This window comes from Erinaceus europaeus, chromosome 19 (assembly GCF_950295315.1).
Source record: "Erinaceus europaeus chromosome 19, mEriEur2.1, whole genome shotgun sequence".
In the NCBI taxonomy this organism is placed as follows: Eukaryota; Metazoa; Chordata; class Mammalia; order Eulipotyphla; family Erinaceidae; genus Erinaceus; species Erinaceus europaeus.
In genome coordinates, this window is record NC_080180.1 from 58,062,935 (window position 1) to 58,078,027 (window position 15,093).

At 44.6% G+C, this 15,093-nt stretch overlaps 1 protein-coding gene across 6 annotated transcripts in view; it reads right to left on the minus strand.

The window, feature by feature from the left end:
• GAB1 (GRB2 associated binding protein 1) overlaps positions 1-15,093 on the minus strand; it is a 144,300-nt gene that overhangs the window by 33,183 nt on the left and 96,024 nt on the right. For all 6 annotated transcript variants that reach the window (XM_060179026.1, XM_060179027.1, XM_060179029.1 and 3 more), the window contains one exon: positions 12,373-12,667. In XM_060179026.1, coding sequence (XP_060035009.1) covers positions 12,373-12,667 — 295 coding nt within the window. The remainder of the gene's footprint in view (positions 1-12,372; positions 12,668-15,093) is intronic.

The following is a 15,093-nucleotide window of genomic DNA, read 5'->3' on the forward strand; positions in this document are numbered from 1 at the left end:
ACTCAGAGACATTTTGTCTTCCAACAGAAACACACTGGCACTTTCTCAGCCTGGGTCAGTCTGGACGAGATGAAAGCAAGGCTCACCCTCAAATGTGCAAGGCACGTTCACCTTTGTGCTTGCGACATGGACTCTGCTCCTCCAGAAATCGGTGAGGCCGAGATGAGGTGCCAGTGAAGGCTGACAGTTTCTTCCAGGTGGGGAAGCAAGCCTGAGTACACGGGAGCCGAGCTCATGCCTAACTTTTAAGATTATTTATTTTAAAAAGTTGGTCACTTCAGTTTTTTTTTCATTAGTCATTTACAAGATTATAATAGGGGTATAATTCTACATCAGCACTGCCACCAAAGTCCTGTGCAGCCCCTCCAGTGGTAACCACCAGAGCTCTCCCAAGGTCGCAGATATGGGTTGACGTGTGTGTGCGCGTGTGTGTGTGTGTGTATGTGTGCGTGTGGTGTGTGTGTGCGTGGTGTGCGTGTGTGTGTGATGTGCGTGTGTGTGTGATGTGCATGTGTACTCATGCACACTTTTTCCAAGTTCACGTGTTTCAATCCTCTATATCCCGCATGAGCAAAATCATCTGGTAGTTGTCTATCACTTCCTCACTTACCTCACTAAGCATAATCACCACGAGTTCCATTTATTTTGTCCCACAGAACACAATAATCGTCTTTTTTTTTTTCAACTGCTAAGCTGAAATGTGTGTCCCATGACATTTTATTTATTTATTTATTTAGTATCTGGAAGACTCAAATGAGTGATCTTTATTCCATTGTTAATGGCCTTTGCCCCCCGCCCCCCCACAAAGTACTCCTCACAGGCTACCCCTCTTGTCCCCAGATATTTTGAACTTTTTCTCAGGAAAATGAAATGGCACACACCAGAGAAGTGCCTGGGCCATTTGGGCAAAGGTGGCGGACCCCATGTGGAAGCTGATTTCCGTTTTTATTCACTTCTAAGGCCCTGCCTTCACTTCCTTTCTAAGCCACGCCTACACTTATTACAACTTCCAGGTGTGCCTCTTCTTTCCTCTTCCCTCTCAGGTCAGGAAAACAGTGTTGGACTTCCTCGGGTGTTCTCCAGATTCTCTTCCCTCCCAGTAATGGGGAAGAAAAAAGTCACTTTATTATTACTTTTAATTAGAATGATCAAGCTTGTTGTTTTTTTAAGTGATCTTATTTATTTATTTAGGATAGAGACAAAGAGAAATTGAGAGGGGAGGGAGAGAGAGAGAGATGGAGACTTGCAGTACTGCTTCACTACCTCACCCATACAGGTGAGGACTTGGGGTTTGAACCCAGGTCTTTGCATATTGTAACATGTGCTCTCAACACTCTACACAATGGTAAATCTTCATAACCCAGCTAAGCAAGCAGCTCATGGGACAAGGTCAAGCCCTTTCTGTCAGGAGCTTAAAGAATTAATTAATTAATGAAAGATGGCAGAGGGAGGACTTTTTGAACATTTATATAACATGCCTGCTATTTCAGTGGGAACTCACAACTATCTCTTCTAGGTAGATGTCTATTATACTGATATATTGTATTATATTATATTCAATATATATCATACCAATATATAATATAATATAATATAATATAATATAATATAATATAATATAATATAATATAATATAATATAAAATATAATATGTATTATATCAATATATTATACATCTATGTCTATTATAAGTAGTGGAAAACTTTACAGTTCTGATCTGGTTGTAAATATACAGAGATTTACTTAAAAAGGACTTAGGTGCTATGTGTAAATCAGTGATTCAGAATAAATGCTTGGGTTTGTCCACGTCAGGAGAACCACGAGGAAGGCTGGGTGGTGGTGCATCTGGTAGAGCGCACTTGTTACCATGCGCTAGGACCTGGGTTCAAGACCCCAGTCTCCACCTGCAGGGACGAGCTTCATGAATGGTGGAGATGTGCTGCAGGTGTCTCTACTTCCCTCTGTCTCTCTTTCCTCTCTCACTTTGTTTTTCACCTATCAAGAAAAAAAAAAGTAAGGGGTCAGGAGGTGGCACACCTGGTTAAGTGAATTCAGGGGATTGAACCTGGGACTCTGGAACCTCAGGCATGAGAATCTTTTGCATAACCATTATGCTATCTACCCTCTCCCTAAAATAAATACAGTTAAAAAAAAAAAGTAAGAGAATGCCAGGAGTCAGATTTAGCTGAAGCTATTACCACAGAACAAGTGTGAGGTCTGAATTTGATTCCTGGAATCTTTTTTTTTTTAAAAAGATTTTATTTATTTATGAGAAAGATAGGAGGAGAGAGAAAGAACCAGACATCACTCTGGCACATGTGCTGCCGGGGATCGAACTTGGGACCTCATGCTTGAGAGTCCAAAGCTTTATCACGGCACCAGGATTCCTGGCATCTTTTATCCCAAAGTGATGCTTTGGTTCTCTTTTTGTTACTAAATAAAACAAACTATCCTTAAGAAAACTACAACAAAGATCTGCTTTTCAAAGAGCAGCTTGCAGGCCGTGGGCTCTACTCACAAAGGTATTTTACACAAATCTCTAGGCCTCTATAATCTGAAGCACGACCAGACTCTATGATCCAACTCAATTTCTAGTTCCGGCCCAAATCAAAACGGAATTCTGCACAGGAAGGAAATACGTGACCAGATGAAATGGTATAGATTCTGGTTCTTTCCACTGTAACTCCCAAAATAACTTTTCCAGATGGCTGTTTCTATAGGTAGTGTTCCTTTACCATTTTTTGTTTGTTTTGAACTTGATGTCTACATACTAAATGAACTGGGTGATTCATTTTCAGTGAAGGGGAAAAGAAATCACCTCACTAGACAATTATGATGGTCTGAGGTCATTTTATTAACACAATGGGACCAGTCCATCGGAACCTCCCACTGCTTGCACCTGTGAACGATGAGTCGCCCCCTACTTTCCGCCTAGGGTGCAGCTGCAAGACCCTATGACTTTTCTGCAGGGAGGCTAGGCGGCCAAAGGTCCTGCCCCACTTTTATGCAGCGCTGAGAATAAATCTAGGGACTAGAACTGAGCAGCCTCCCTGGGCCTTTTAAAAATTCTATTCTTTTAAAAAAATTATTTATAAAAAGGAAACATTGACAAAACAATAGGATGAGAGGGGTACAACTCCACACAAATTCCCATCATCAGAACTCTGCATCCCCTCCCCTCCCCTGATAGCTTTCCTAGTCTTTATCCTTCTAGGAGTATGGACCCAGGGTCATTATGGGATGCAGAAGGTGGAAGGTCTGGCTTCTGTAATTGCTTCCCTGCTGAATATGGACATTGACAGGTCGATCCATACTCCCAGCCTGCCTCTCTCTTAGGGAAAGACAGAAGGATAGACAGATAGGCAGATGAAGGGATCTCTCACCACAGCACCAATCCACCATCCGGGAGCTCCCCAGCGCTCTCCATGCGTTCAAATCCCAGTACCATGGGCTTGAACCCAGGGTCTCAATCATGAAAGCCATGTGTGTAATCTACTGGGTAAACTAGCTCCTATAGAGGTTGTGGGAACAAAGGAACCCTCCTGCACTGCTGGTGGGAATGTAAATTGGTCCAACCTCCGTGGAGAGCAGTTTGAAGAACTCTCAGAAGGCTAGAAGTGGACCTCCCCTATGATCCTGCAATTCCTCTCCTGGGGATATAGCCTATGGAGCCCAACACCCATTCAAAGAGATCTGTGTACACCTATGTCCATAGCAGCACAAGTTGTAATAGCCAAAACCTGGAAGCAACCCAGGTGTCCAACAACAGATGAATGGCTGAGCAAGTTGTGGTTTATATACACAATGGAAAACTACTCAGCTGTCAAAAATGGTGATCTCACCTTTTTCAGTCCATCCTGGATGGAAATTGAAGGAATCATGTTAAATGAGATTAAGTCAGAAACAGAAGGATGAATATGGGATGATGTCACTCACAGGCAGAAGTTGAAAAACAAGACCAGAAGAGAAAACACTCAGCAGAACTTGGACTGGAGCTGGTGTGTTGCACCAAAGTAAAGGACTTTGGGGTGGGGAGTGGGGTGGAGGGGTTCAGGTCCCGGAACATGATAGCAGAGGGCCTAGTGGGGGTTGTATGTTATGCACATAAAAACTTTTGTATTGACCGCCAACTTTAAAACATTAATCCCCCAATAGAGTAATTAAAAAAACAAACTATCTCCTGCCCTCCAACTCCCTTTGAATATCCTGTTCACAATATAAGGCACAAAGCAAAGAAAACTTCCGGCTGATGAGAGAAGACTCCTACTGTGGGGGGCGGGCGTGGTGGTGGTGGAGAAGCAACCCAACCATTCCAAGAGTGGTGTAAACAAAGCTGTCACAGGGGAAGAGGCCGCTTGCTCTGCCCCTGAGCTCAGAGCATGCCCCATCGTCAATGCTTTACCTTGGAGACTACTTTGCTCATGACCATTTGAATATACTTATGTATACATCCTTAGACACACATCCGCACACGCACACACACACAGTTCTGCAAATTATAGCACAAGCATTGCAAGGTCTACAAATTCTCGAGCACAAAATTACTGGCTAAAGCTCCTGAAAGACATTTCTCAGGGGCTAGGTGGTGGTGGACCTGGCTAAGCACAGATGTCACCGTGTGCAAGGATCGAGGGCTCAAGCCCCTGGTCCCCACCTACAGGAGGTGAAGCTTCATGTCGTGGTGAAGCAGTGCTGCAGGTGTCTCTCTTTCTCTCTCTTCCCCTTCCATCTCTGTTTCTTCCCCTTCTTTCTCTGTTTCTGTCCAATAAAATAAATAATAATAATAATAAAATAAGTACTTTTAAAATTAATTTATTTTCCCTTTTTTTGCCCTTTTTTATTGTTGTTGTAGTTATTATTGTTGTTGCTATTGATGTTGTCATTGTTGGATAGGACAGAGAGAAATGGAGAGAGGAGGGGAAGACAGAGAGGGGGAGAGAAAGCTAGACACCTGCAGACCTGCTTCACCACCTGTGAAGTGACTCCCTTGCAGGTAGGGGGGCCAGGGGGCTCGAACCGGGATCCTTCCTCCAGTCCTTGCGTTTCGTGCCACCTGTACGCGTAACCCGCTGTGCTACTGCCCGACTCCCAAAACAGTACTTTTATTAAAGGAGGAGGAGGAGAAATTTCTGAAGACACAATTCACCCCCAGTCTGCCCTGGAAGTCACTGAGTACACCATGCTGCTTTCTCACACCCCTTAGGACTAAGTCACGCTGGTGTCGTGTTTCTGAGAACCCAACATCAGTCTAAGGGGCTTGCTTCTCTGTGTGTGAAGTTATTTCCTGTCTCTTAATTCAAAAGGCACAAAGAGGAAGAGTATAATTAGCCCCCATTAGAGAGCTAATAAGGGGCTGGAGCAAACTCTTAATTGAATTTGACTTAAAAAGCTAATAAGTGCTGCCAAGGAAAATGTTAAGGAGCTTTCAGTGAAGAGAAGTAGATTACAGGAGTGCCACAGATAATATATGGATGCCTGGTGACTAGGTGGTATTGTTTCTAATTTGTAGAATGTAGTTTTTTAAATATTTTATTTACTTTATTTTAATGAGAGAAAGACACAGAGAGAAAGATAGACGGATAGAGAGTAGGGGGGGAGAGAGAGAGAGAGAGCCCACAGCACTGCTCAGCTCTGGTTTATGGTGGTGCTGGGGATTGAACCTGAATCCTCAGAGCCTCAGGCATGAAAGTTTTCTGCATAACTATTATGCTGTCTCCTCAGCCCCAGAATGTAGTTTTTATTTAAAAAAATGTCTTAACAAACAAATATTACACTTATTATTTTTAATGATGAATCAGTAAGTCTTGATTTAAATTTTCTGATATGATTTCTCTCACACCAAATGTTATTTGTTATTGACATATGTTAACCATTTGAGGTTTCTTCAATAATTTTTTAAGATCCATGTTTGAGAGCCACTGATTTCTTTAAAGAAAAAAAAAGGTTTGCTTATTAACCTAAGAAAGAAGGAGAGAAACAGAGCATTGTTCTGGCACATGTGATGCTGGGGATCAAACTCAGGACCTCATGCCTAAGACTTCACTGCTTTACCCACTGCACCAATTCCCAGGCTACTGAGAACCACTGGTTTCTTGCTACACATTGACGGTGGATAGAAGGCTCTTCAATGAATCCTTTGTGCACAAAAAGCAGGGTGTTTATTCCCCTCCCCTTTGAGGTTTCCACAGGTTCTGATCACATTTGTACACTGAGTGAAAAATTTCCACTGTACCGGCCAAAAACAAACAAACAAACAGAAGTAGCAATCTGTGCTTTTGTTGCTTGTGCAACTAGAAATGCCTGAAAACACTGTCAGGAGTGAAGCTAATACTTAGATGGTCATCCTCACTTAGGCAGCTGGTGAGCCTGGGTTTCAATCTCTGTATCCCTATCGACTAGCTCTGCCTGCTTAGACCATTCATTAGATCAGTGATCTCTAGTTTAATGCACAGTTTTTTTTACTCTTTTTTGGAGCCAAAATCAACACAGAAGCACAGGTCCCCAAATCCTGTCTCTAAATATTCAATATAAACATTCTGCTTTCTTTTCTTTCTTTTGAGTGTTTTCTCCCCTAAATTAAAAACGATCTTAATTTAACACAGATTTACAATATTGTAATTTAGGAATGTATATGTATCTATTTCACCTTTTTTTTTTTCCCTTCCCCTTTCTTACCAAAGCACTGCTCAGCTCTGGTTTATGGTGGTTCAGGGGATTGAACCTGGGACTTATGAGCCTCAGGCATGAGCGTTTCTTTGTATAACCATTATGCTATTTACCCCTTACAAACATTTTTAAAGTAACAAAATGGTATAAAAGCATAAACCAAGGGAGCCACTTGACATTTTTAGTTATTGCTAATGTAGGAAATACCAAAGTTGACAACATAGGCTCTGACTTTGTGACTGCTAACATCCTGTCCTGCGTTTAAATGTGGTCAGGACTAAGAGACAGCTCAGTGTTTGAGCACAGGACTCGAACATCCCAGGTTCAGTCCCCAGCACTTCCACCTGCCTGAGCACTCTGCTGCTTTGGTCAACACAAAGTAGAATTAACTAAAATCTGGAGTCAGCCCAAAGGTCCACTGACATTCAAACAGATCAGCAGTTTTGATGTGTATGTAGTTCAAGTTCAGGCAAAATAAATATAAGAAATCTCCCAAAATTAGATTTTAGCAGTATTTTTTTGTTTGTTTGTTTTTTAAACTAGGAATAAGCACTGACAGCCTCTAGGGGATGTGGGGTGGGAGGGGGTTCCATCTCCATTTGAGCCTAGGCTGCACAGGGTCTATTTCTATTTGTAGACAGAGGTCAGAGATAGATCCAGGGACCTTGGCAGTGGCTCACCAGGTTAAGCGCACATAGTATGAAGTGCAAGGACTCACACAAGGAACCCAATTGGAGCGCCTGGCTCCCCACCTGCCAGAGGGATGCTTCATGAGAGGTGAAGCAGGTCTGCAGGAGTCTGCCTTTCTATTTCTCTCTGTCCTATTCAGTCAAATGGAAAGAAAAAAACAAAGGCTGCCAGGAGCAGTGGATTCTAGTGCTGGCACCAAGCCCCAGCAGTAACCCTGGAAGCAAAAAGTAAAAATAAAAATATGCATCTATAAAACCATGTATCTGTGGTGGTGGTGGGTGGGGACATACACAGGGATTAAAGGCCTTGTTCATCTGTGATACTCAACAATCCCTGGCCTATGTTTTGAAATTGTAATAACCTTAGAGAGACGAGACAGAGGCAAGAGAGACCACACCAACACTCTACCATGCATGCAGCCCCTCTCTACTCCCGCCTCATGCACAGATCTCACACGTGGTAGCAGGTGTAGAACACAAAGCCTCACACATGGTAACACATGCATTCACCCACTGAAGTAGCTCCCAGGCTTGACACAGAAAACCATCTTGAATTGTACACTTAAAACCTGTCTTTCGGGGGGCTGGGTGGTAGCGCAGTGGGTTAAGTACACATGGTGCGAAGTGCAAGGACCCGTGAAGGGATCCTGACTCGAGCCCTCAGCTCCCCACCTGCAGGGGGGTCACAGGCAGTGAAGCAGGTCTGCAGGTGTCTATCTTTCTTTCCCGTCTGTCTTCCCCTCCTCTCTCCATTTCTCTCTGTCCTATCCAACAACAGCAATAACAATAACAACAACAAGGGCAACAAAAATGGGGAAATACGGCCTCCAGGAGCAGTGGATTCATAGTGCAGGCACTGAGCCCCAGTGATAATCCTAGAGGCAAAAAAAAAAAAAAAAGTCTTTCAGGCCAAAGAAATAGTTCAGCAGGTCAGGCATGTTCCTAGCCAGGCATGTGGCTCAGGTTTGAACCCCAGCACCACCTGAGAGCTACGATGGCACCAGAAGCAGCTCTGATACTGTGGTATCTCTCCCTCTTTCTGCCTCTTTAAAAAAAAAAAAGTGGCCTGGAGCAGTAAATTCACATGCTTGATGCAAGAAGCAAAACCCAGAAAATCCAAAAACCATTTTTGCTGGGCTTTTTGAGCAACGTGGCCCAATTGATAGGAGGTCAGTTACGGACCTGGAGCCTGACCCCAACCAGGAGCCTTTGCGGCCAGTCCGCCAGCTGAGGCCAGCCCAAGGGCTGTGTTTCTTGGCCCTGGGTGAGCAGACTTAACGACTTCTGCCTCAGTGCAGAAACAAAAATAAATCTTCGTGCTTCCAAGACAAACAAAAGGACTGGATCTCTCCTCTGCAACCTTCTAAATAAAAGCCTTGAGGGGAATCACACACACTCTGAGCCATGGAGGGCCGCCGGCCAGGATGCCCAGGACTCAATAACAGCCTTGTCCACCTGGGCCAGTGGGAATAACATGGTCACAACATTTTCAGGGGTTCCTGGAACCAAAACACAGGCCATACTTTGCCCCGCTCACCTCCTTTCCTTTGTTTTCGAGAGAAAAGGAGTTATTCTCAGGAGGGAGAGTTATTTTCTCTGACTGAACTATACAAACATAGTCTAAACCTTCCCACATCCAGCTTGAACCAAGCAGAGTGAACACACACACACACACACACACACACACACACACACACACACACACACACGCTTGTGTTATCAGTTTGAAGCCAACTCTTCAGAAATGGAGACGAGCATAGACTTCCAGGAGAGATCAAGGCAAAAACAAAAACATCTCTGACTGATCTGAGTGGCTGGTGGGAAGAGTTTTCTCAAAGCAGGAGAAGATGAAGTGGGTGGGAGGATTCATGGAAGGAACAAAGGGGTTCTGATGTGTCCCCTGTGAAATGAAGCTCCGAGCTGGGGTGGGAGGGAGTCTTTGCGCCGCGCATGGATCTTTTGAAAGGCATCTCCCAATGTCACTCACCATAAATGAAACAAGGTATCCAGTGGTTGATGTTACAGCCTCTTTCTAGTCTTGCTAAAATTAGAGAGTCATGTAAAATATTTTGGTGGCTCCTTGATAAGACTTTGCTCTTCTTCCACTGGTCTCCCCCCCACCCCTACCTCAAGAAATTCAAGTCTTCAAAATGATAGGCTAAACATCTTGGGGGTTGGGGGGGAGCACAGCCACTGTGGAGAAAGTACTGGGCCCTCAAGCATGATGTCCTAGGTTCAACCTCTAGTGTCACCCATACCAACTAATGCTCTGGTTCACTCCTCTCTTTATCATAAATAAATAGATCAACAAACAAACAAACAAACAAATAAATAAGATGTCAGAAGAAGAATGTCTGAGGGCCAGGCAGTGGCACACCTGGTTAAGTGCACATAGTACTAGGTGAAAGGATCCGGGTTCGAGCACCCGGCTCCCCACCTTCAGAGAGGACGTTTCACAAGCTGCAAAACAGCTCTGCAGGTGTCTTTCTCTCTCCCTCTCTATCTCCTCCTCCTCTCTCACTTTCTCTCTGTCCTATCCAATAAAATGAAAAAAAAAAAAAAAAAAAAAAGGCCGCCAGGAGCTGTGGATTCATAGCGCCGGCACTGACACCAAGCCCCAGCAATAACCCTGGAGGCAAAATAAAAATAAAAAAAGAGTGGTCTAGGAGGTGGCACAGTGGATAAAACATTGGACTCTCAAGCGTGGGGTCCTTAGTTCAATCCCCGGCAGCACATGTACCAGCGTGATATCTAGTTCTTTCTCTCTCCCTTCCTGTATTTCTCATTAATAAATAAAAGCTTTTAAAAAAATTTTTAAAGAAACTACAGCCCCCCTCCCTGCCCCCATCAACAAAACATTGGCTGCACAAAGCAACTCAATTCTCTTAAGGCCTTGAATCATGAGATCTATATACCTGACTTGATTAGCTGCCTCCTGCCCTCACTCGGATTGAATTCTGGATGATTCTCCAGCCCGAGGCCCAATCCCGGCTCCTTTTCCAGGGCTGCTGATGGCCAGATGGGAAGCAGTATATTTCAGCCAGTGAGAGATGATTCCTGTTTCTCTTCAATCCCAGACTGGATGTGGGATTGCTGATGTAATTTTTTTCCCGGCCCTTGTTAAGGTTGCAATGCTTGTAATGGAGACGTTGAAAATGCATACTCCTGGGGCCGGGTGGTTGAGTGCACAGGCTACAATGTGCAAGCACCTGGGCTCAAGACTCTGGTCCCCACCTGCAGGGGAGACTTTATGACAAATGAAGCAGGGCTGCAAGTGTCTCTCCTACTTCCCCCTGGATTTTTCTCCGTCTCCATCAAACTAATTAATTAATTAGGAAATTTTTAAAAGAGAAAGAAAAGAAAATACCTACTCACGAATGCATGTATAATCAAGACCATGGCAAGGTCAGACGTCAGGTTTATCTTTCTGATTCCTGGATGCAAGTCCCTGCCTGACAGAGTTTCTAGTGTTGTCCAAAGAGGAGAAGAAGCAGAATGATGCAGAGAAGGGCAAAAGGAAGTACAGCTGGATGAAGACAGCCAAAGAGGAATAATGGTGGTGAATTTCCTCTCTCTTAGTAGGAAAGATAAATATGGAGAGAGAGGGAGAGAGGAAGAGAAAGAGAGAGAGGCACTGCTCAGCTCTGGCTTAGAGTGGTGCTGGGGATTGAATCCCTAGTCTCTGGGGCCTCAGGCATGCAAGTCCTGGGCTCTAACAGGTTGAGCTATCTCTCCAGCCTATAGCTTCCTTGGGAGACCTCTCAGCTCTTGCCAGGACACACACACACACACACACACACACACACACACACACACACACACTCCCCTCCCTCGGCCACTCTCTCCACTCTCCTTTGTGGCTATCACCCCCTGCCGCCCAGTCAAGTAGAATTTCAGTCCCCCTTTGAGTCCTATCTCTCCATGGCTCCTTTGCCTAGAAGGGTCCACATGCTTCTTTTTGTCCAAATTCCTTTCAGGCTCTCTTTAGAAGCTCCATGTTAAGAATGATTATTTGGTAGTCAAGATTCTGTGTGACTACTTTCCTCCGCAGACATTGCTATTCTCTTGGCTATTTCTTTTTTTTACTGGTTAATTTTTTTTTTTTTTAATTTATTTATTCCCTTTTGTTGCCCTTGTTGTTTTATTGTTGTAGTTATTGTTGTTATTGTTGTTGGATAGGATAGAGAGAAATGGAGAGAGGAGGGGAAGACAGAGAGGAGGAGAGAAAGATAGACACCTGCAGACCTGCTTCACCGCCTGTGAAGCGACTCCCCTGCAGGTGGGGAGCCGGGGTTCGAACCGGGATCCTTATGCCGGTCCTTGTGCTTTGCGCCACCTGCGCTTAACCCGCTGCGCTACAGCCCGACTCCCCTTTACTGGTTAATTTTTAAAAATTTATTTATTTAATTTATTATCAGATGGAGGCAGAGAGAAATTGAGGGGGGGGGAGATAGAGAGGGAGAAAGACAGAAAGACACCTGCAAACCTGCTTCACCACTCATGAAGCTTTCCCCCCTGCAGGTGGGGGCCAGGGGCTTGAACCCGGGTCCTTGCATACTATATAGTGTTTGCGTTTAACCAGGTATGCCACTGCCTGGCCCCCTCTTGGCTATTTCTTAACTCTGCAATTCAATAGGGGTTTAAATACAGTGCCAAGAAAAAATTAAAAGACATAAAAATGCAGATATTAATAAGTCAGAAGCAGTTATCAGCCAGAGTTGGCCTGACTTCCCATTTCTAGGAAAACTCAATAAATGTCCTTAAACAAGGACGTCTTGTCATCGCCTCCTTCTGGAATCTTGGTCAGACACTGCTCCTCCACAGTGAAGTCTTCCCCCCTAAAACAGATAACATAACTCTCTCCGCTCAACCGCAAGCTCAGCGTTTCTATACACACAGGGACCTTTAGAAGAACCCATGTTGTACGGTGCAGAGGACAAAGAGCTTTATTTATGGCAGTTCCAAACCTGCATCAGAGAGAGAGGACAGGGAGTGAGCCAGAAACCCTTGGCCGTACCTTCTTCTGTAGGGTTGAACCCACAAATATCACAGATGCATCGGACCCACTTATTCATCTCCTCTTCACTGTCCGCCACCAGGTAGAAGATCCGGTCGATGGTGTTGATGTCAAAGATGTAGCTGTTTTCAAACTCCTTCTTGTTGAACGTCAGTCCGGCGTCGACTTGCTGGCAGAGATTCAAATCGATAATACGAATGGGCTTCTTGGCATGATCATTTTTGTAGTATTCTAAGACATCCGGGTCCCCCGTTAGACGGCCACTGCGAAGCACGAACCATCTCCTCTTCCAAGCCTGGAACCGAAACAGACACACCCACTTAGTGTTCACTGGGGACAAGTACACCTTTCAGGAAGGTGTGAGAAAATGTCCCGTGATCAAACCGCTTTCATCAATGTGTTAGTTTATCTAAAGAAAGTCAAGTCCAGTGCTTTGCTTGTTTCCTTGGAGAAAGCTCCCACTATGAAAAGCAAGGCTTACTGATCCCTCCACTACTTTGATGACTTAATAGTGTGGGTGTATTTTCTTTCCTTTTTTTTTAAAAATATATATACTCTATCTGTTTTATTTTAATGAGAGAGATAGAGGAAGAGTGAAAGATAGAAAGAGACCAAAGCACTGCTTATCTCTGGCTTACGGTGGTCAACCGCGGCTTTGGAGCCTCAGGCATGAAAGTCTTTTTTGCAGAACCATTACGCTATCTCCCTCACCTGTGCATGTATATTTTCTTTACTTTTTTAAAAAAAAAATATATATATATATATATTATTTACTGGATAGAGACAGAAAGAAACAGATGGAAGGAGAGATAGAGAGGGAGAGAAAAACAGAGACACCTGCAGCCCTGCTTGAGCAATCACAAAGCTTCCCCCTGCAGGTAGGGGCTGGGGGGTTGAACTTGGGTCCTGGTGCACTTTTAACCTGTGCATTCAAGTGAGCACACCACCACCCGGCCCCTATGTGTATATTTCCCATGGGCACTTCTGTTAGAAGGCTTGACTGATATTAGAAGATAGTATGCTGGTAGGTAATAACTGAAACAAGGAAAGCCAAGCTCTTACTAAAGTCAATCTAGAAAAGCAATGGTTTCAGCAGATGGTGCTGGGAAGACAGGGTAACTACACGCCAAAGAATGAAGTTGGGTGGTTAGATATACAGATACTCAGTCCAGCAATGGAGCAGAGACTTCAATGTTCGAGCTGAAACGATAAAACTCATAGGAAAGGGAGCTGGGCGGTAACGCAGCGGGTTAAGCACATATGGGGCAAAGCTCAAGGACTGGAGTAAGAATCCCGGTTCAAGCCCCAGGTTCCCCACCTACAAGGGGTCACTTTGCAAGTGGTGAAGCAGATCTACAGGTGTCTGTCTTTCTCTCTCCTCTCTGTCTTCCCTTTCTCTCTCAATTTCTCTCTGTCCTATACAACAACAACAGCTATGACAATAACATTAAAACTACAACAAGCCCAACGACAAGGGCAACAAAATGGGGAAAATGGCCTCCAGGAGCAGTGTATTTGTAATGCAGGCACCATGCCCCAGCGATAACCCTGGAGGCAAAAAAAAAAAAAAAAACTTATAGGAAAGCAGCCAAGAGAGAGCCTTGAGGCCTTGCATTTGGCAATGACATTCAACACCACCATGAAAAAGTGTCTGTCACCACCACAAGCTGTCTGTCTGTCTGCCCAAAAGGATGACTATCCCCCACAACAGCAGCAAGTGGAGAGAGTAGATGACAATGGGAAGAAACGGGAACCCTTAGGTAGCGCCGCTGGGATTGGAAAAATCAAGCAACTACAGCAGAAATCACTTTAGCTATGGTACCACCTCCCAGTCTGTGAAGAAAATGCCTATCAGACACAAAGACATCTGGGACTAGAGCAACTCTGGCAAAATGTCTGTAGAGCGAATGTTAGGAGGACGGCACATCCCTCTACCAGAAAAGGAAAGGAAGAAAGAAACTTAAGCAGTCTGTTAACAGGAAGGTTACCAGAAAGATCACAGAGGCCTAAAAAGAGCCAAGTTCACCAGTGTCGTCAAGATTTCAAGTTCACGGCTCAGCGTGACCGCAGCTCAAAGGGAAAGTCAAGGAAAGGCAGGGTGTCCAGAAGGGGAAGTCAGGGGAGGGTTCTGCAGATGCTCTAGCTAACTCTGACAAGTCACAAAGGGTTCAATTCGCATGAAGTCAGTGCAAGTTTCTGGATTATAAGAACCCATTTACAACAGGTAGAGTCCTAGTCTCCAGTCTGGTTCCTGGTCTTGCAAGTGCAGAGTACGCCCCTCTGGTTCATTCTCTCTCCCTTGTTCGTCTTTGTTTGTTTAATCCCTCTAGTTAATATGCAAGGAATATATCTGCATCAAAATAAATATCATCTCCTGTCGTATGCTTTACATTGGTTTGTTCTAGCCCTCCCCCGCCAAGAGAATTGGATGAGTCCTGTTAATTTCGCGGGCCTGCTTGGCCCCGCCCCAAGGAACCCCGAGAGAGGGTTCCTGAGTCCGAGAGTTCGACAGTGCCAGAGTGGAAGGGTTCCTGAGTTCCTGAGTTCGAGAGTTTCAGGGTTACAGAGTAAGAGAGAGTTCCAGTGTGCCAGAGTTTCAGAGAGTTCCTGAGTTCGAGAGTGCGAGAGTTTCTGAGTTCGAGAGTAAGGGAGAGAGTTCCTGAGTTCCGGAGTTCGAGAGTTTCAGAGTTACAGAGTGAGAGAGAGTTCCACAGTGGAAGA